General features: G+C 41.2%; 1 protein-coding gene across 2 annotated transcripts in view; it reads left to right on the forward strand.

The window, feature by feature from the left end:
* The first annotated feature begins 174 nt into the window (after positions 1–174).
* Positions 175–21,815, forward strand: part of itgav (integrin, alpha V) — a 38,391-nt gene continuing 16,750 nt past the window's right edge. The window contains exons 1-10 of one of the 2 annotated variants that reach the window (XM_076112241.1): positions 175–586; positions 4,656–4,783; positions 16,002–16,090; positions 16,370–16,484; positions 18,975–19,036; positions 19,172–19,217; positions 20,175–20,297; positions 20,400–20,444; positions 20,851–20,894; positions 21,593–21,649. In XM_076112241.1, coding sequence (XP_075968356.1) covers positions 426–586; positions 4,656–4,783; positions 16,002–16,090; positions 16,370–16,484; positions 18,975–19,036; positions 19,172–19,217; positions 20,175–20,297; positions 20,400–20,444; positions 20,851–20,894; positions 21,593–21,649 — 870 coding nt within the window. In that variant the 5' untranslated portion in view covers positions 175–425. The remainder of the gene's footprint in view (positions 587–4,655; positions 4,784–16,001; positions 16,091–16,369; positions 16,485–18,974; positions 19,037–19,171; positions 19,218–20,174; positions 20,298–20,399; positions 20,445–20,850; positions 20,895–21,592; positions 21,650–21,815) is intronic. The other variant, XM_076112242.1, reaches the window with a different exon arrangement.

Below are 21,815 nucleotides of genomic sequence, written 5' to 3' on the forward strand. Positions count from 1 at the left end.
GTAAACATGCCTTATTTGTTTGTACTTATCATGAAAAAAAAGATATATTAATAATAATATATATTTAAAAATAACACGCCAGTGCTTTTGTTTTGAAGGGGATTAACCGGACGCCGTGTGGTCTAGTAATGTAACTTGACACTAGTGGTCAACTGACACACTTCCAAACACACACAGACACTCACTCACACTCAGTCAGTCGGTCGGTCGGTCGGTCGCGGCCTCTCCCCAAGCTTGTCCCCGTATTTCTGCTACTTTTATCGGCTAAAAAGAGGCTAACGAACCGCCGGACAGAACCGGACAGACCTCGGGGTAACACCGGAAGTCGCGGTTTAACTAACACTAAAAAACCACTGAACGCGCCTCTGTTTATATTTACATATATATATAGACTTTAAACCGTCTTCCTCGGTGGTTCCGCAGCCATGGCCGGGGGACGCACAGTCCTCGTCCTGCTGTGTTTGGGTCTTCTCCGTCGCGGAGGATCCTTCAACCTGGACGCAGACAAACCGGCCGTGTTCTCCGGGCCGGAGGGCAGCTACTTCGGCTTCTCGGTGGACTTCTTCAGCCCCCCCAACAACAAGCAGTAAGATACATATAAATATATATATATATATATATATATATATATATACATATATAAAAAGTATTATGCTCAGATACTCGGCATCAATACCACACGAACAACACTAACAATACATATATATATAGTATATATATGTATATATATATATATATATATATATATATATATATATATATATATATATATATATATATATATGTATGTATATATATATATATATATATATATATATATATATATATATATATATATATATATATATATATATGTACATATATATATATATATATATGTATATATATATATATATATATATATGTATATATATATATATATATATGTATATATATATATATGTATATATATATATATGTATATATATATGTATATATATATATATATATATATGTATATATATATATATATATATATATATATACTATGTATACTATATATATACTATATATATATAATATGAATACTCTGTTGTAAGTATAAAAGTCCTGCATTTAAAAGTTTAAAAAATAAAAGCACTGAAGTACGAACTTCAAAGTATAATTAAAAAGCAAAAGTACTCATTATGCAGAATAATATATATTATATTATTGTATTATATTTAATGTGTTTATCATTTTATTGACTTTATATACTACTGGTAGTTAAATCTGTAATAATACATCAATATATATTAGTAGATTAATAATCTGAATCTGTAACTAAAGGTGTCAAATAAATGAAGTATAAAGTACAATATGTACCTCTGAGGTGTAGTACAGTATAAAGTACAATATGTACCTCTGAGGTGTAGTACAGTATAAAGTACAATATGTACCTCTGAGGTGTAGTACAGTATAAAGTACAATATGTACCTCTGAGGTGTAGTACAGTATAAAGTACAATATGTACCTCTGAGATGTAGTACAGTATAAAGTACAATATGTACCTCTGAGGTGTAGTACAGTATAAAGTACAATATGTACCTCTGAGGTGTAGTACAGTATAAAGTACAATATGTACCTCTGAGATGTAGTACAGTATAAAGTACAATATGTACCTCTGAGGTGTAGTACAGTATAAAGTACAATATGTACCTCTGAGGTGTAGTACAGTATAAAGTACAACATGTACCTCTGAGATGTAGTACAGTATAAAGTACAACATGTACCTCTGAGGTGTAGTACAGTATAAAGTACAACATGTACCTCTGAGATGTAGTACAGTATAAAGTACAATATGTACCTCTGAGATGTAGTACAGTATAAAGTACTACATGTACCTCTGAGATGTAGTACAGTATAAAGTACTATATGTACCTCTGAGGTGTAGTACAGTATAAAGTACAATATGTACCTCTGAGGTGTAGTACAGTATAAAGTGCAACATGTACCTCTGAGGTGTAGTACAGTATAAAGTACAATATGTACCTCTGAGGTGTAGTACAGTATAAAGTACAATATGCACCTCTGAGATGTAGTACAGTATACAGTGCAACATGTACCTCTGAGGTGTAGTACAGTATAAAGTACAACATGCACCTCTGAGATGTAGTACAGTATAAAGTACAATATGTACCTCTGAGGTGTAGTACAGTATAGAGTACAACATGTACCTCTGAGATGTAGTACAGTATAAAGTACAACATGTACCTCTGAGATGTAGTACAGTATAAAGTACAATATGTACCTCTGAGGTGTAGTACAGTATAAAGTACAATATGTACCTCTGAGATGTAGTACAGTATAAAGTACAATATGTACCTCTGAGGTGTAGTACAGTATAAAGTACAACATGTACCTCTGAGATGTAGTACAGTATAAAGTACAATATGTACCTCTGAGGTGTAGTACAGTATAAAGTACTATATGTACCTCTGAGGTGTAGTACAGTATAAAGTACAATATGTACCTCTGAGATGTAGTACAGTATAGAGTACAATATGTACCTCTGAGGTGTAGTACAGTATAGAGTACAATATGTACCTCTGAGATGTAGTACAGTATAAAGTACAACATGCACCTCTGAGATGTAGTACAGTATAAAGTACAACATGTACCTCTGAGATGTAGTACAGTATAAAGTACATGTACCTCTGAGGTGTAGTACAGTATAAAGTACAATATGTACCTCTGAGATGTAGTACAGTATAGAGTACAATATGTACCTCTGAGATGTAGTACAGTATAAAGTACAATATGTACCTCTGAGATGTAGTACAGTATAGAGTACAATATGTACCTCTGAGATGTAGTACAGTATAGAGTACAATATGTACCTCTGAGATGTAGTACAGTATAAAGTACAACATGTACCTCTGAGATGTAGTACAGTATAAAGTACAATATGTACCTCTGAGGTGTAGTACAGTATAGAGTACAACATGTACCTCTGAGATGTAGTGCAGTATAAAGTACAATATGTACCTCTGAGATGTAGTACAGTATAAAGTACTATATGTACCTCTGAGGTGTAGTACAGTATAAAGTACAACATGTACCTCTGAGGTGTAGTACAGTATAAAGTACAATATGTACCTCTGAGATGTAGTACAGTATAAAGTACGTACCTCTGAGATGTAGTACAGTATAAAGTACAATATGTACCTCTGAGATGTAGTACAGTATAAAGTACAACATGTACCTCTGAGATGTAGTACAGTATAAAGTACTATATGTACCTCTGAGGTGTAGTACAGTATAAAGTACAACATGTACCTCTGAGGTGTAGTACAGTATAAAGTACAATATGTACCTCTGAGATGTAGTACAGTATAAAGTACGTACCTCTGAGATGTAGTACAGTATAAAGTACAATATGTACCTCTGAGATGTAGTACAGTATAAAGTACAATATGTACCTCTGAGATGTAGTACAGTATAAAGTACGTACCTCTGAGGTGTAGTACAGTATAAAGTACAAATTTAACCTCTAAAGAAGTATAAAGTGTCATTAAATGGAAATACTCACGTAAAGTACTATGAGTTTGTACTTGAGTACTTGAATACTTGAGTACTTGAGTACTATGTTTCTCATCAGGAGGTTAAAGATCTAAATTCTCCTCCAAACGTTTAAACTTCAGCCACAAAAATGTATTTCAGAGCTTTTATTGACTTGTGTTTTCATAGATCTATAGACCTGTTCATGTTTATTTCATGAAGTTTTTCGTGAAGTATTTCTGTTCTTGTTTCCGCTTGATGTCATGTGATCTGTCTGTCTTCTGGTTTCCTGTTTTATAAAGATATGAGCAGACGTGTAATCATCTCCTGCAGACCTCTTGTAGTCTCTATTTCTGTGCTCTCGTTGTCTCTGGTGTCGGACGTCCTGAAGAGATTAAAGAGTTCAGTGAACGGTTTTATTTCCTGTCGTCCCTCATGATGATGAGGAGACACAGCTGTTTATTAATTCATCATAGCGACATCATTTCATATCACAGTTTCAAATATATCAGAAAGAACACAAACTGTTTCCTGATGAAGAGCTTTGTTTTCATGTTTAAAAAGTAAAACTACATTTAGAAATACACGTAAACTTAAGCTTTGGTTAAAAAGCAGCTTGTCCCTCTGAGACGTTCCATCGGTCCAAACAATCCACGTCAGAGCTCCGAACCGACAACGTCACGGCTACTGGACAGATCGTGTTTACGTGTTTTCATGTTTACATCTTGACATCGTCTCGTCCCTACGTCGTCCCCTACGTCATCCCCCTTCATCGTCCCCTACCTCGTCCCCTACGTCATCCCCTTCATCGTCCCCTACCTCGTCCCCTACGTCATCCCCCTACCTCGTCCCCTACGTCGTCCCCCTGCGTCGTCCCCTGCGTCGTCCTCTTTGTCGTTCCTTTCGTCGTCCCTTTCGTCGTCCCCTTCGTCGTCCCCTACATCATCCCCTTTGTCATCCCCTTCGTCGCCCCCTTCGTTGTCCTCTAGGTCATACGTCCACACATAATAATAATTATCACAATATGACTCATTTCTATTATAATAATCAGTGTTGTACGTGTTTCAGAAGATGTAAACTGTAGAGCAATGAAACCCTCACTCCTCTCCTCTCCTCTCCTCTCCTCCTCTCCTCAGGTCAGATGTTCTGGTGGGCGCTCCCCGAGCTAACACCTCCTCACCCAGTAGTGTAGAGGAGAGAGGAGCAGTGTACAGTTGTCCCTGGAAGAGTTCCTCCTGCCAGCAGCTGGAGTTCGACAACACAGGTTAGTGTAAAACCTTCTGGGTTGTGTTTTCGTCTGAAACCTTCTGGGTTGTGTTTTAGTCTAGAACCTTCTGGGTTGTGTTTTAATGTAGAACCTTCTGGGTTGTGTTTTAGTCTAGAATCTTCTGGGTTGTGTTTTAGTCTGAAACCTTCTGGGTTGTGTTTTAGTCTAGAACCTTCTGGGTTGTGTTTTAGTCTGAAACCTTCTGGGTTGTGTTTTAGTCTGAAACCTTCTGGGTTGTGTTTTAGTCTGAAACCTTCTGGGTTGTGTTTTAGTCTGAAACCTTCTGGGTTGTGTTTTAGTCTGAAACCTGCTGGGCTGTGTTTTAGTCTAGAACCTTCTGGGTTGTGTTTTAGTCTGAAACCTTCTGGGTTGTGTTTTAGTCTGAAACCTTCTGGGTTGTGTTTTAGTCTAGAATCTTCTGGGTTGTGTTTTAGTCTGAAACCTTCTGGGTTGTGTTTTAGTCTGAAACCTTCTGGGTTGTGTTTTAGTCTAGAACCTTCTGGGCTGTGTTTTAGTCTAGAACCTTCTGGGTTGTGTTTTAGTCTGAAACCTGCTGGGCTGTGTTTTAGTCTGAAACCTTCTGGGTTGTGTTTTAGTCTGAAACCTTCTGGGTTGTGTTTTAGTCTGAAACCTTCTGGGTTGTGTTTTAGTCTAGAACCTTCTGGGTTGTTTTAGTCTAGAACCTTCTGGGTTGTGTTTTAGTCTAGAATCTTCTGGGTTGTTTTAGTCTAGAACCTTCTGGGTTGTTTTAGTCTAGAACCTTCTGGGTTGTGTTTTAGTCTAGAACCTTCTGGGTTGTGTTTTATTCTGAAACACCTTCTGGGTTGTGTTTTAGTCTGAAACCTTCTGGGTTGTGTTTTAGTCTAGAACCTTCTGGGTTGTTTTAGTCTAGAACCTTCTGGGTTGTGTTTTAGTCTGAAACCTTCTGGGTTGTGTTTTAGTCTGAAACCTTCTGGGTTGTGTTTTAGTCTAGAACCTTCTGGGTTGTTTTAGTCTCGAACCTTCTGGGTTGTGTTTTAGTGTAGAACCTTCTGGGTTGTGTTTTATTCTGAAGGGACAGAAACAGAAACCCTACCAGGGACCCTGTGGCCCCCTGATAAGTGAATCTGTTCTCAGCTGCTGCGCTCTTTGAAGGTTAAACTCCAGAGAGACTCTGAGCTTTCACTAAACTGATGAAGCTGAGAGAAGTGAAGTGAAGAAGACTTTCTCCGTGAGCCTTCATCTCAATATATTTGTGAACGATAAGCTGATTGGTTTTAATGAAATAAAGATTCTATTGAGTCTGTGGAGTTCACAGCAGATCGTTTACTTTAGTTTTCAGTGTTTGTGGGTCAGATTCAGTTCATCAGGAAGAGTTGGTTTTAGTCTTTATATATTTAGTTTATTTTAGTTTGCGTCAGGTTTAATGTCTCTGACGTGTGTAGCATATGAATATAGATATAGTTTAGTATACATATAGTCTGTGGAGGCTGTTGGAGGCTGATCTTTATCTGACACTCTGCAGAAATAACTTCAAACACAATAAATAGGCAACAAAGAACAATAATCTGTGCAGGAGTCAACGCTTCAATCTGTTCAGTACAACCTTAAAGCACATGCATCATAGATAACTCATATATAGATCTATACAGTATATCTATAGATATATAGATCTATATATATAGTTATTTAGTCCCTGAACGCACCTCTTGAACACATAGCAGAGCTGCTGCCGGGCGGTGAGCCTCGTGTCGGGACACGTTGAGGAATGTTGAGGTGAGACATTGTGAGGACTCGTCTCTGTGAGGATTCAACCACAACTCAACTTATCATGATCTTTATCCTCATCTTCATAATCACTTCTTCAAACACTTCTTCACACACTGGCCTTTCTGTCACGTCGTCGCTTTTCTGTTTTATTGTTATTTGTTGATTTTACTCAATTCTTTTATTTATTTATTTATTAGTTTAGACCTTTGTGATGAAAAGTTACTCAAAGCTTGTTGTTTCGTGAAAAGCTGTTGCCGTGGCGACGCATTCTTCACCATGAAAAATTTAGGTGTTTTTGAGAGGCTAGACATGCTCGAAACATAAGCAAACTTGGCATACACATTTAAAGCCCAAAATGTAGTTATATAATATGATTTTATTGGTTCAGAGTGGCAAATCGGCTCAATAGCGCCCCCTACAAAATTTAGACGAAGCAGCCCTCGCTGTACGTTTCACATAGATTTACAAAATTTGGTAGGCACATGTATCACATGTGGACTTAAAATAAAGTCTCTTGGGACCATGCTCTAAACCCAACCGGAAGTCAGCCATTTTGAATTTTGTATGAATTTCTCATGTTTTATTTCCATTTCCAGGTGCTGTACTACCAACTCCTCCTAGGGAATTAATCCGATAACCTTAGAATTTGGTCAGAACAATCTAAAGACCTTAGCGATTAAAAGTTACTGAAAGCTTTAGGTTTCATCGAACGACGTGGATATGGTGTGATGGCCAGTTTACATGGTTCACCATCATCCATCAAGCTGTTGTAACTCGACTGTACTTTGTCAAAACTGTCCGAAACTTGACATGCTTGTTGACTGTCATGGCTTTAGGACTTCTGGATGCCAATATTAACTCATAGTCATAGCGCCACCTACTGATAAGCACGGACGTAAGCAGGATTCTATAATTACAGCGGCCCAAACACTGAACTTATTGAAAGGGTTTGTGGGCACACCATGAGAAAAAGACTTCTCTGATCTAAATATGTGCAAACTAAGATGCTTGGAGAGCAAAAGTTAGATAACAGTGCATTTTCAAACCATGTCAGTGGGCATTAGTATAAATGATCTGTCCAGAGCTTCTTCATGACAATCAGGTAAAATGTTACAATGAATGCTTCACACTACAATCTAAAGTTACAGAACAACTTAAAATGAAAACAGTGTTAAATTAAAGTGTTCAAGTAACAGCAAATGGCACTACTGTTTTGTTAACTTTCATGTAAGTCCAAATACAATCAGCAGGACACTGCAGGGAGTTGAACCCCATCCCAGTAAACTGACAGTCTGTTATGTTACAAACACTGAAGCACATTCACACACATTCATTTTCTTAATGATCTTAACAGGCTTACATTTATGATTGTATCGGATGTACACTCAAAACATTTGAGGCTTAAGACCTGGCAACATGATCTTGCTACGCTGCTGGTCGACGCAGGAAATACCGTTTAACTCGTGCACGCAGTGTATGATGGTCACAGAAATGCATGGCCAGAGTCCTGCTAGTACCCTCGACGTGCGTGAAGTTGCGAGGGCCCGATCAATGCTGCTCGCAGCTTTAATTGTTATTATTATTAATAGAGTATGCTCTATAAATACAGTTATTATTATTATTATTATTAATAGAGTATGCTCTATAAATAGTTATTATTGTTATTATTATTAATAGTGTGCTCTATAAATACAGTTATTATTATTATTAATAGAGTATGCTCTATAAATACAGTTATTATTGTTATTATTATTAATAGAGTATGCTCTATAAATACAGTTATTATTGTTATTATTAATAGAGTGCTCTATAAATACAGTTATTATTATTATTAATAGAGTATGCTCTATAAATACAGTTATTATTGTTATTATTATTAATAGAGTATGCTCTATAAATACAGTTATTATTATTATTATTAATAGAGTATGCTCTATGAATAGTTATTATTGTTATTATTATTAATAGAGTATGCTCTATAAATACAGTTATTATTGTTATTATTATTAATAGAGTATGCTCTATAAATACAGTTATTATTGTTATTATTAATAGAGTGCTCTATAAATACAGTTATTATTATTATTAATAGAGTATGCTCTATAAATACAGTTATTATTGTTATTATTATTAATAGAGTATGCTCTATAAATACAGTTATTATTATTATTAATAGAGTATGCTCTATGAATAGTTATTATTGTTATTATTATTCATAGAGTATGCTCTATAAATACAGTTATTATTGTTATTATTATTAATAGAGTGTGCTCGTGACCCTGCTGTGTCTTGTCACACAGGAAACAGACTGAACTGTCAGTGACACTTCATAAATATCAGGAAATCCTAAAAATAAACAAAAAATAGAATTCATGAGAAAATAAAAAGCATTTCTTCAGTTAAATATCAACGTGGAGATGTTCACCAGTGAAACATGATGATTCATCACAAGTCTGTTTGTGAGACATATATTAATATATAAATAAATACAATAATAAAATATAAATAAATAAAATATAAATAAATAAAATATAAATAAATAAAATATATTAAATAAATAAATAAATCATTTTGTAACATCAACAAATAGAAATAAAACAGAAAAGCGATTAAAAATAGTAAATACTAGATAAGTTGTGTGTCCTCCATGTTACTGAGACATGAACATGTGAGAAGATTTAGACTCATGGAGAGTTTAGTTTGGATAAACACACTCACACACACACTCACACACACACAGTCATTAACACACACTCACACACACACAGTCATTAACACATACTCACACGCACACACACAGTCATTAACACACACGCGCACACACACACACAGTCATTAACACACACTCACACACACACACACAGTCATTAACACACTCACACACACACACACTCAGTCATTAACACACTCACACACACACACAGTCATTAACACACACTCACACACGCGCACACACACACAGTCATTAACACACACTCACACACACACACACACACACAGTCATTAACACTCACTCACACACACACAGTCATTAACACACTCACACACACACACACAGTCATTAACACACACTCACACACACACACACAGTCATTAACACACTCACACACACACACACTCAGTCATTAACACACTCACACACACACACAGTCATTAACACACACTCACACACGCGCACACACACACAGTCATTAACACACACTCACACACACAGTCATTAACACACTCACATACACTCACACACAGTCATTAACACACACTCACACACACAGTCATTAACACACACTCACACACACAGTCATTAACACACTCACACACACACACACAGTCATTAACACACTCACACATCCAGTCATTAACACACACTCACACACGCGCACACACACACACACAGTCATTAACACACACACACACACGCACAGTCATTAACACTCACACACACACACACAGTCATTAACACACTCACACACACACACACACAGTCATTAACACACACACACAGTCATTAACACACACACATACAGTGGGCGTGGTGGTGCTCTCTGGGCGTGGCCTCTGTTGCCTCATGAAGCAGATTCCATCCATCCATCCATTTTCCTCCGCTTATCCGGGGTTGGGTCGCGGTGGCAACAGGCCAAGCAGGCTGACCCAGACTTCCCTCTCACCGGCAACATGTTCCAGCTCATTCTGGGGGATCCCGAGGCGTTCCCAGGCCAGCTGGGAGATGTAATCCCTCCAGCGTGTTCTGGGTCTTCCCCGGGGTCTCTTCCCAGTTGGACGTGCCTGGAAAACCTCCAGTGGGAGGCGTCCAGGAGGCATCCTAATTAGATGCCCGAACCACCTCAGCTGACTCCTTTCGACGCGAAGGAGTAGCGGCTCGACTCCAAGCTCCCTTCTGATGACCGAGCTCCTTACCCTATCTCTAAGGCTGAGCCCGGCCACCCTACGGAGGAAGCTTATTTCGGCCGCTTGTAGCCGCGACCTTGTCCTTTCGGTCACGACCCAGAGTTCGTGACCATAGGTGAGGGTAGGAACGTAGACCGAGTGGTAAATTGAGAGCTTTGCCTTCCGGCTCAGCTCCCTCTTCACCAAGATGGTCCGGTGCAGCGCCTGCTTTACTGCTGCAGCCGCACCGATCCGTCTGTCGATCTCCCGCTCCATCTTACCCTCACTCGTGAACAAGACCCCGAGATACTTGAACTCCTTCGCTTGAGGTAGGCACTCCGTCCCCACCTGGAGGGAGCAATCCACCGGTTTCCGGCAGAGCACCATGGCCTCAGATTTGAAGGTGCTAACTCTCATCCCCGCCGCTTCACACTCGGCTGCAAACCGCCCCAGTGAATGCTGGAGGTCACGATCCGAGGAGGCTAACAGGACCACATCATCTGCAAACAGCAGAGAGGCGATCCCGAGACCCCCGAACCTGGCGTTCTCCACCCCCCGGCTGCGCCTAGATATCCTGTCCATGAAAGTCACGAACAGGACCGAAGACAAAGGGCAGCCCTGGCGGAGGCCAACACCCACCGGGAACGTGTCTGACTTATTGCCGAGAATGCGGACACAGCTCCTACTGCAGTCGTACAGAGACCGGATTGCCCGTTGTAATGGGTCCGGCACCCCATACTCCCGCAGCACCCCCCACAAGAACCCCCGAGGGACCCGGTCGAAAGCCTTCTCCAAGTCCACAAAGCACATGTAGACTGGTTGGGCAAACTCCCAGAACCCCTCCAGTAGTCTTGCGAGGGTAAAGAGCTGGTCCACTGTTCCACGGCCGGGACGGAAACCGCATTGCTCCTCTTGAATCTGAGGTTCGACAAACGGTCAGAGCCTCCTTTCCAGCACCCTGGCATAAGCCTTCCCCGGGAGGCTGAGTAGTGTGATACCCCGGTAATTCGAGCACACTCTCCGGTCCCCCTTTTTGAAAATGGGAACCACCACCCCAGTCTGCCAGTCCATGGGCACTGATCCCGACCCCCATGCGACATTGAAGAGGCGTGTCAGCCAGGACAGCCCAACTATGTCCAGCGCTTTCAGCATCTCAGGGCGGATCTCATCCACCCTTGGCGCCTTGCCACCGAGGAGCTTTTTGACTACCTCAGCGGCCTCTGCCAGGGATATGGGTGAGCCTCCCCCTAGATCTTCAGGCGCTGCCTCCTCTGCAGAGGACATGTTGGTCGGGTTTAGGAGTTCCTCAAAGTGCTCTTTCCACCGCCCGACGATGTCCCCTGTCCGGGTCAGCAGTTCCCCCCCCCCCCCCCCCCCTTGCTGAGAACAGCCTGGGGTAAGCCCTGCTTTCCCTTCCTGAGCCGTCGGATGGTTTGCCAGAACCTCCTTGAGGCCAACCGAAAGTCCTTCTCCATGGCCTCCCCGAACTCCTCCCATGCCTGAGTTTTAGCATTCGCGACCACCGCAGCTGCAGCCCTTCTGGTCTGCCGGTACCTGTCAGCTGCTTCGGGAGACCCCTGGGCCAACCAGGCCTTGAAGGTCTCCTTCTTCAGCTTGACGGCGTCCCTCACCTCCGGTGTCCACCACCGGGTTCTCGGGTTGCCGCCACGACAGGCACCGATGACCTTCCGGCCACAGCTCCTAGCGGCCGCGTCCACAATAGAGGCTTTGAACATGGTCCATTCGGATTCCATGTCCCCAACCTCCCTCGGGATGTATGAGAAGTTCTTCCGGAGGTGGGAGTTAAAGACCTCCCGGACATGGTCTTCCGCCAGACGTTCCCAGTTCACCCTCACTACACATTTGGGCTTGCCGGGTCTTTCCAACCGGTTCCCCTGCCATCTGATCCAACTCACCACCAGGTGGTGATCAGTTGACAGCTCTGCTCCTCTCTTCACCCGAGTGTCCAAGACATACGGCCGCAAATCAAATGATACGATTACAAAGTCGATCATTGATCTCCGGCCTAAGGTGTTCTGGTACCAGGTACACTTATGAGCCACCTTATGTTCGAACATGGTGTTCGTTATGGCCAAACCATGGCACGCACAGAAGTCCAATAACAAAACACCATTCGGGTTCAGATCGGGCAAGCCGTTCCTCCCAATCACCCCCCGCCAGGTTTCTCCGTCATTGCCCACGTGAGCGTTGAAGTCCCCCAGGAGAACTATGGAGTCGGTAGGTGGCGCCCTTTCCAGGACCCCTCCCACCGACTCCAAGAAGGCCGGATACTCTGAACTGCTGTTTGGTGCATAAGCACAAACCACAGTCAGAGCCTTGCTCCCCGCAACCCGTAGGCGCATGGAGGCGACCCTCTCGTTCTCCGGGGAGAACTCCAACACAGCAGCGCTCAGCCGGGGGCTCGTGAGTATCCCCACTCCCGCCCGGCGCCTCTCACCCTGGGCAACTCCGGAAAAGGACAAAGTCCAACCCCTCTCCAGGAGCTTGGCTCCAGAGCCAGCGCTGTGTGTGGAGGTGAGTCCAACTATATCTAGCTGGTACCGCTCCACCTCCTGCACCAGCTCTGGCTCTTTCCCCGCTAGCAAGGTGACGCTCCACGTCCCTAGAGCTAGTCTATGCTGCCAGCGATCGGCTCGCCCAGGCCTCCCGCCTGACCCGCCGCCCGGTCTGCATTGCATCCGACCCCGATGCTTATCCCTGCGGGTGGTGGGTCCACAGGGTGGCTGCTCCATGCTGTTTATTCGGGCTGAGCCCGACCGGGCCCCATGGGCGAAGGCCCGGCCACCAGACGCTTGCCGACGAGCTCCCCTCCTGGGTCTGGCTCCGGGAGGGAGCCCCGGTTTCCCTGGTCCGGGCGAGGTGACTGAAGTCCGTGGGCTGCTTTTCATTGGGGTCGTTTTCCAGCCATGTTCCGACTGTTGCATTCACTCATGCAGCTGCAACTTTTATGTTTCAGTATTTATGTCAGAAGCAGATTAAAGTGAGTTAATCACATTTCTACTCGTGTGTTGAAACTCTTCAGCCTCTAAACCAGCGGTGACTCAAACCTGCAGCTTTCACAACCCGCTGGTCTGACAGTAACAGGATATGATGTCACTTTAAAGGTAGACTCAGCTGACGTAAGCCCTGAAGGGACATATTCAACTGTAGTCTTCATTTGAATCCACAACACAACAATAATGACGATGATGACAGTAAAATATGTTTTAATCAATAAAACTAAACGAGCCACGTGTAAAGATCAGAAGGTGAAATGTTCCACATTTAAAACATGAATATCAGAAACACAACAATAATCTAATAACAATAAAACAATCATAATAATTCAATAATTATACTTAAACATAATCAAAACCTGGTGAAGGTTCTCGTTCATTGTTCTACACGTAGAAATACTTCTACTGTAGTATATTTAAACCAGTAACTAAGTACATGTACGTACTCAGGTACATATTTGTGATATTAGTACTTTTACTCTGTGGTATTAGTACTTTTACTGTGTGGTATTAGTACTTTTACTGTAGTAGTACTTTTACTGTGTGGTATTAGTACTTTTACTGCAGTAAAGTATCAGAATACTTTCCCTCAGTGTTGAAAACAACAAGACAAAAACATGTTGTGTGACTGGTTGGTATTTTGAGGAAGACCTCAGCTAAGACAGCAGGAAACCACACACACACACCTACCCACACACACACACGTATACACATTTATCTGCATGAAGCTGGTATTATCTGATACATACGAGCTGATTTCAACTGATAGACTGATGTTGTTGCCTCTGGCTGTAATGCTGTTAGTGAGTGGTGTGTGTGTGTGTGTGTGTGTGTGTGTGTGTGTGTGTGTGTGTGTGCGTGTGTGTGTGTGTGTGTGTGTGTGTGTGTGTGTGTGTGTGTGTGTGTGTGTTTTCCTCCCACAATAAAGGCCTTTGTTGTTGGTCTAACCTGATTGCTGGCCAAAGCTTTACTGGACCAGAGAACAGAAGTGACTGGTGCGTGTGTGTCCTATTCTGGGCCGTCTAACATGATGCACCACAAACTGTTTTTATGTATAATTCTCTTCCAGGAGTTTGACTCGTCTGGTGTTTCATTGGTCAGCTCGTAGCAGGAAGAGAGATATGAATATGAGTCAGAGCCTCTATGTCCACATCACATACATAATAGAGTCGATAATAGAGTTTGGTGTTTCAGTCACTCACCGACGGAGGCAGCAGCAGAGTTGTGAGAGCTGTGGTGTAAAGATCACACTTTGTATCTGAATATTAATTCTGCTCCTTTTAAACACACAAATCAACAAAACCAGTCATTTAGTGTCGTTGTGACTTTGGTGTTTTAAAGTGCCGACCGCCATCTACTGTAGTACTACACTGAGTGTGTATAAGTACCTCATTCAACCACACTGTCCCTTTAAACAGTCCACACACCTTCATCCTACCAATGAATACACCTTTATTACAACATTTACTTTAAAGGATTTCTGAACCGACTCGTATCTTTACTGCCTTTGTTGTCGTCGCCTCATTTCTTGAGGTAGAGGTTTTGCAATCCTCTATTGACCAACCCCCCCCATAAAACAACAACAACAAAGAGTGTGTTGCCATGGTTAGGGTAACTAACCATGGTGCTTAACGCCCCCCCCCCCTGTTGACTGACCTAATTACAAAAGCGTCTTTAATTGTTGCCAGAGATGAGTGAAACAAACCTTTCTGTTTGTCTACTCTGAGTGATGGAACCAGTCTCTTAACAACGTCTCTTGAGGTTCCCCCCCCGACGGGAACCTCCCCCCCAGCGTTTCCTCCTTCAGAAGCTTAGTGGTGGTTCGGTCTTTGAACGCAGCACCATGACGTCAGCCAGCTGGCTCTGGTGTGAGAGGAGGACAGGGCGTCTCTTCATCTCTTCATCACCACATATTACATACCTGCTAGTGTGTACATGTACACCGTGTATTACTCCTCATCTTAGGGTTTGTACTGATCTCATGAGGAACCGAAACCAGTCTCAGATTAATCCTGATCCTTTAATGACCTACTTCAGTAACCGAGACCATCAGAGAGAAGATGCTCTATTTCTATAAATACTTATTCTTAATTCTTCTTAATGCTTTGGACAGACATGAGGAATAGTGAAACACTACCGTCTTTGTCCACAGGGGGCGCCAACACCATCACAAAATAAAACGTTCCTCGCGGTAAATGTAACTGTTAAATATTATAAAGAGATTTGGTGAAACTAAAACTGTTCACTGAAAACCAGAAAGTTCTCTTCAATTAGTTATTAATGTGCTCAATATCATTTGAGTCCTCAAGAAAGTCATTCAAGGAAGAAAGAAACTGATGGTGGTACAAACCTCCACTCAGCACAAATAATATGTATATATATATATATATATATATATATATATATATATATATATATATATATATATATATATATATATATATATATATATATATATATATATATATATATATATATGTATATGTGTGTGTAAACACATTATGTCTTTATGTGTTTGCTCATTTACGTAAATTAATGATATTTGTACTTTTATCTCTTTCCAGATGACAGGAATAAAGACGGAGCTCAGATGGAGTTTAAATCCAAGCAGTGGTTCGGAGCCTCAGTACGATCTGATGGAGAACACATCCTGGTGATATATTTATTATACTTTATTATCCTTTATTATACTATATTATCCTTTATTATACTTTATTATACTTTATTATACTTTATTATACTTTATTATCCTTTATTATGCTTTATTATACCTTATTATACTTTATTATACCTTATTATCCTTTATTATACTTTATTATACTTTATTATCCTTTATTATGCTTTATTATCCTTTATTATGCTTTATTATCCTTTATTATGCTTTATTATCCTTTATTATGCTTTATTATCCTTTGTTTATACTGTTTTCCAGGCCTGTGCTCCTCTGTATCAGTGGTCAACGTTCGGTGTCTCTGAGCGAGAGCCGGTGGGAACGTGTTACCTGAAGAAAGGCAGCACGGTGGTGGAGTACTCGCCCTGCAGATCAAGTCAGTGTTCCATTAGAGATAACAGGACCATAGAACTACAGGACCATAGAACTACAGGACCATAGAACTACAGGACCATAGAACTACATGACCATAGAACTACATGACCATCGAACTACATGACCATATAACTACAAGACCATAGAACTACAGGACCATATAACTGCAGGACCATAGAACTACATGACCATATAACTGCAGGACCATAGAACTACATGACCATAGAACTGCAGGACCATAGAACTACAGGACCATAGAACTACAGGACATACAACTACAGGATCATACAACTACAGGACATACAACTACAGGACCATACAACTACAGGACCATACAACTACAGGACCATAGAACTGCAGGACCATACAACTACAGGACCATACAACTACAAGACAATATAACTACAGGACCATAGAACTACAGGACCATACAACTACAGGACCATAGAACTACAGGACCATAGAACTACAGGACCATATAACTACATGACCATAGAACTACAAGACCATATAACTGCAGGACCATAGAACTACATGACCATAGAACTGCAGGACCATAGAACTACATGACCATAGAACTACAGGACCATAGAACTACAGGACATACAACTACAGGATCATACAACTACAGGACATACAACTACAGGACCATACAACTACAGGACCATACAACTACAGGACCATAGAACTGCAGGACCATACAACTACAGGACCATAGAACTACAAGACCATATAACAACATGACCATAGAACTACAAGACCATACAACTACAAGACCATATAACTACAGGACCATAGAACTACAGGACCATAGAACTACATGACCATAGAACTACATGACCATAGTCCTACATGACCATAGAACTACATGACCATATAACTACAAGACCATAGAACTACAAGACCATATAACTACATGACCATATAACTACATGACCATAGAACTACAAGACCATATAACTACATAACCATATAACTACAAGATCATAGAACTACAGAACCACATAACTACAATATCATATAACTACAATATCATATAACTACATATCATAGAACTACAATATCATAGAACTACATGACCATATAACTACATGACCATATAACGACATTACCATAGAACTACAATACCATAGAACTGCAATACCATAGAACTACAAGACCATAGAACTACAAGACCATAGAACTGCATTACCATATAACTACAAGACCATATAACTACAAGACCATATAACTACAATACCATAGAACTACAAGACCATATAACTACATAACCATATAACTACAATATCATAGAACTACAGAACCACATAACTACAATATCATAGAACTGCAATATCATAGAACTGCATGACCATAGAACTACAAGACCATATAACTACATGACCATATAACTACATGACCATATAACTACATGACCATATAACTACATGACCATATAACTACAAGACCATAGAACTACAAGACCATATAACTACATGACCATAGAACTACAAGACCATAGAACTACAATACCATATAACTACAAGACCATAGAACTACAAGACCATATAACTACATGACCATATAACTACAAGACCATAGAACTGCAATACCATATAACTACAATACCATAGAACTACATAACCGTATAACTACAAGATCATAGAACTACAGAACCGCATAACTACAGAACCACATAACTACAATATCATACAATACCATATAACTACAATACCATAGAACTACATAACCGTATAACTACAAGATCATAGAACTACAGAACCACATAACTACAGAACCACATAACTACAATATCATAGAACTACATGACCATATAACTACATGACCATAGAACTACAATACCATATAACTACAAGACCATAGAACTACATGACCATAGAACTACATGACCATATAACTACATGACCATAGAACTACAAGACTATATAACTACATGACCATAGAACTACAAGACCATATAACTACATGACCATATAACTACATGACCATAGAACTACAAGACCATATAACTACATGACCATAGAACTACAGGACCATAGAACTACAGGACCATAGAACTACAGGACCATAGAACTACATGACCATAGAACTACATGACCATAGACCTACATGACCATAGAACTACAATACCATATAACTACAAGACCATATAACTACAAGACCATATAACTACAAGACCATATAACTACATGACCATAGAACTACAAGACCATATAACTACATGACCATATAACTACATGACCATAGAACTACATGACCATAGAACTACAGGACCATAGAACTACAGTCCTCAGTCAGACACTAGTGTGTGCGTGTATATATATAAATATGTCACTTCTCTCTTCAGGGTTTTAGTATTGAAAGTACCTAAAACGTTTTATAGTTATATTCTAAGGACTCTGACTGTTGGATGTATAGACTGGATAATAATAATAATATTAATAATAGTGTATCATCTGTTAACTTTTTATTGTTTTATTTCTCTGTCCAGATGCCAACTCACCTGAGGGGCAGGGCTTCTGTCAGGCCGGCTTCAGCGTCGACTTCCTGAAGGTACTTATTCTTACTGTGTGGTATTAGTACTTTTACCAAAGGGAGTAATCTGAGTACTTCATCACTGATCTGATGAGGTCCAATGAGAAGTGAAAGTGATAAAAGTTTCATTCTTTCTTTTTTCTGTGCTTTCAGAAGAACAGAGTGGTGGTGGGAGGACCAGGCAGCTTCTACTGGCAGGGTGTGTGTGTGTGTCTGTGTGTGTGTGTGTGTGTGTGTGTGTGTGTGTGTGTGTGTGTGTGTGTGTGTGTGTGTGTGTGTGTGTGTGTGTGTGTGTGCGCGTGCGCGTGCGTGCGCGTGTAGTCTGACTGTACAGGGTGTGACACACAGACTGTATCCTGACTCAGTCACACACATGTTTTCTCTCTCTCTCTTCCAGGGGTGTGTTAGCCTAATTATTGTTTCCTGTTGAGTCAACACTCACTCACACTCACAGCTACACACACTCACAGCTACACACACTCACAGCTACACACATTCACAGCTACACACATTCACAGCTACACACACTCACAGCTACACACATTCACAGCTACACACACTCACAGCTACACACATTCACAGCTACACACATTCACAGCTACACACACTCACAGCTACACACATTCACAGCTACACACACTCACAGCTACACACACTCACAGCTACACACATTCACAGCTACACACACTCACAGCTACACACATTCACAGCTACACACACTCACAGCTACACACATTCACAGCTACACACATTCACAGCTACACACACTCACAGCTACACACATTCACAGCTACACACACTCACAGCTACACACATTCACAGCTACACACATTCACAGCTACACACACTCACAGCTACACACATTCACAGCTACACACACTCACAGCTACACACACTCACAGCTACACACAGACAGACACACACACACCCCTCTGGTTGTGATTAGACACTTGTTAACGCTGCGTCTCTGTGACTCCTTCAATTACATGTTCTGAATGTTTTTCTAAACCTAAAGCTTGTAAACAAACTCATGAACGATATAAAAGTCTTCTTCTCTTGCTGTTGTCCTCGTCTTCTTCTCTTGCTGTTGTCCTCGTCTTCTTCTCTTGCTGTTGTCCTCGTCTTCTTCTCTAATGTTCTCCTCGTCTCTCTTCAGGTCAGTTGATTTCTGACGATCTCTCTGAGATCTTTGCCCAGGTTGATGGAAAGTACATCACTCCGTATGGACACACCCTCACCACCAAGTCAGCCAGCGCTCAGTACGACGACAGTTATTTAGGTAACACACACACACACACATACACACACCATGAGTATCAACATCTGTATATGAATCACAGCTGTCTGAACTGTGATGACATCATGTTTTCGTGGTTCTCAGGATACTCTGTGACGGTCGGGGACTTCAACGAAGACGGAGAAGAAGGTGAGATTAGAGATTAGACCCCCCCACCCGTTAGCAGCACCGCTAACGGCTAACCAACGGAGGTTCACTTCAGTTACATGATGATGCCTTCAGGCTCTGCTCAGTGAACATGAGTACTGGCTGAAGGTACATTATAACGTTATCATGATGTGTTCACATGTCATCTGTAAAATGTAGTTTTGGTGATAAACTAGAATAAATCCAGTAGTTTGAACACGAGCTCTAAGCTCATTATTATACTTCAGTAAAATACAATCTTTCATTTCATTATCATTTGAATTTAGTGTTTTTTATGTAACAGCTTTAGATGACAATAAAAAAATATTAAAGGATATCATTTAGAATTTTTTAAGGTTCACGCCGACAGAAGTCGTCACCAGAGTTGTGACTTTTCTCTCCTGCATAGATTACGTGACCGGAGTACCTCGAGGAGACAAGGCTCTGGGCTATGTAAGTGTTAAAGGGGTACACACACACACACCTACACACACACACACACACACACCTACACACCTACACACACACACACACACACCTACACACACCTACAAACACCCACACACACAGACACCCACACAGACACCCACACACACACACACACACACACCTACACACCTACACACACACACACCTATACACACACACACACACCTACAAACACACACACACACACCTACACACACACACACACCTACACACACACACACAGACACCCACACACACACACACCTACACACACACACACACACACCTACACACACACACACACCTACAAACGCACACACACCTACAAACACACACACACACACAGACACCCACACACACACACACACACACCTACACACACACACCTACACACACACACACACACACACACAGACACCCACACACACACACACACACACACCTACAAACACACACACACACAGACACCCACACACACACACACCTACACACACACACCTACACACACACACACCTACACACACACACAGACACCCACACACACACACACACACACACACACACCTACAAACACACACACACACAGACACCCACACACCTACACACACACACACACACACACACACACTTGAATGAATCCCTGGAGCTCGGATGACTTCCTGTGTCGTGGTTTTCTGCTGCAGGTGAACATCTTCAATGGCCTCAACATGGAGTCCATGGTGAACTTCACAGGAACACAGGTGAGCTGCACCACTCTGCCTTCATACTGCTTCTTAAGGGTTAGAAGAGGGAGTAAACATTTAGGAGGGAGTAGGGAGGGAGGGAGGGAGGAGGGATACTCTCTTTTTTATATTGTGAGGAAAAAAATACATTTAATTAAGAAAAGAATCTTCTTTATTATTCTTG

Source organism: Anarhichas minor, unplaced genomic scaffold (genome assembly GCF_050575085.1).
Source record: "Anarhichas minor isolate MPS153535 unplaced genomic scaffold, ASM5057508v1 ptg000048l, whole genome shotgun sequence".
Lineage (NCBI taxonomy): Eukaryota > Metazoa > Chordata > Actinopteri > Perciformes > Anarhichadidae > Anarhichas > Anarhichas minor.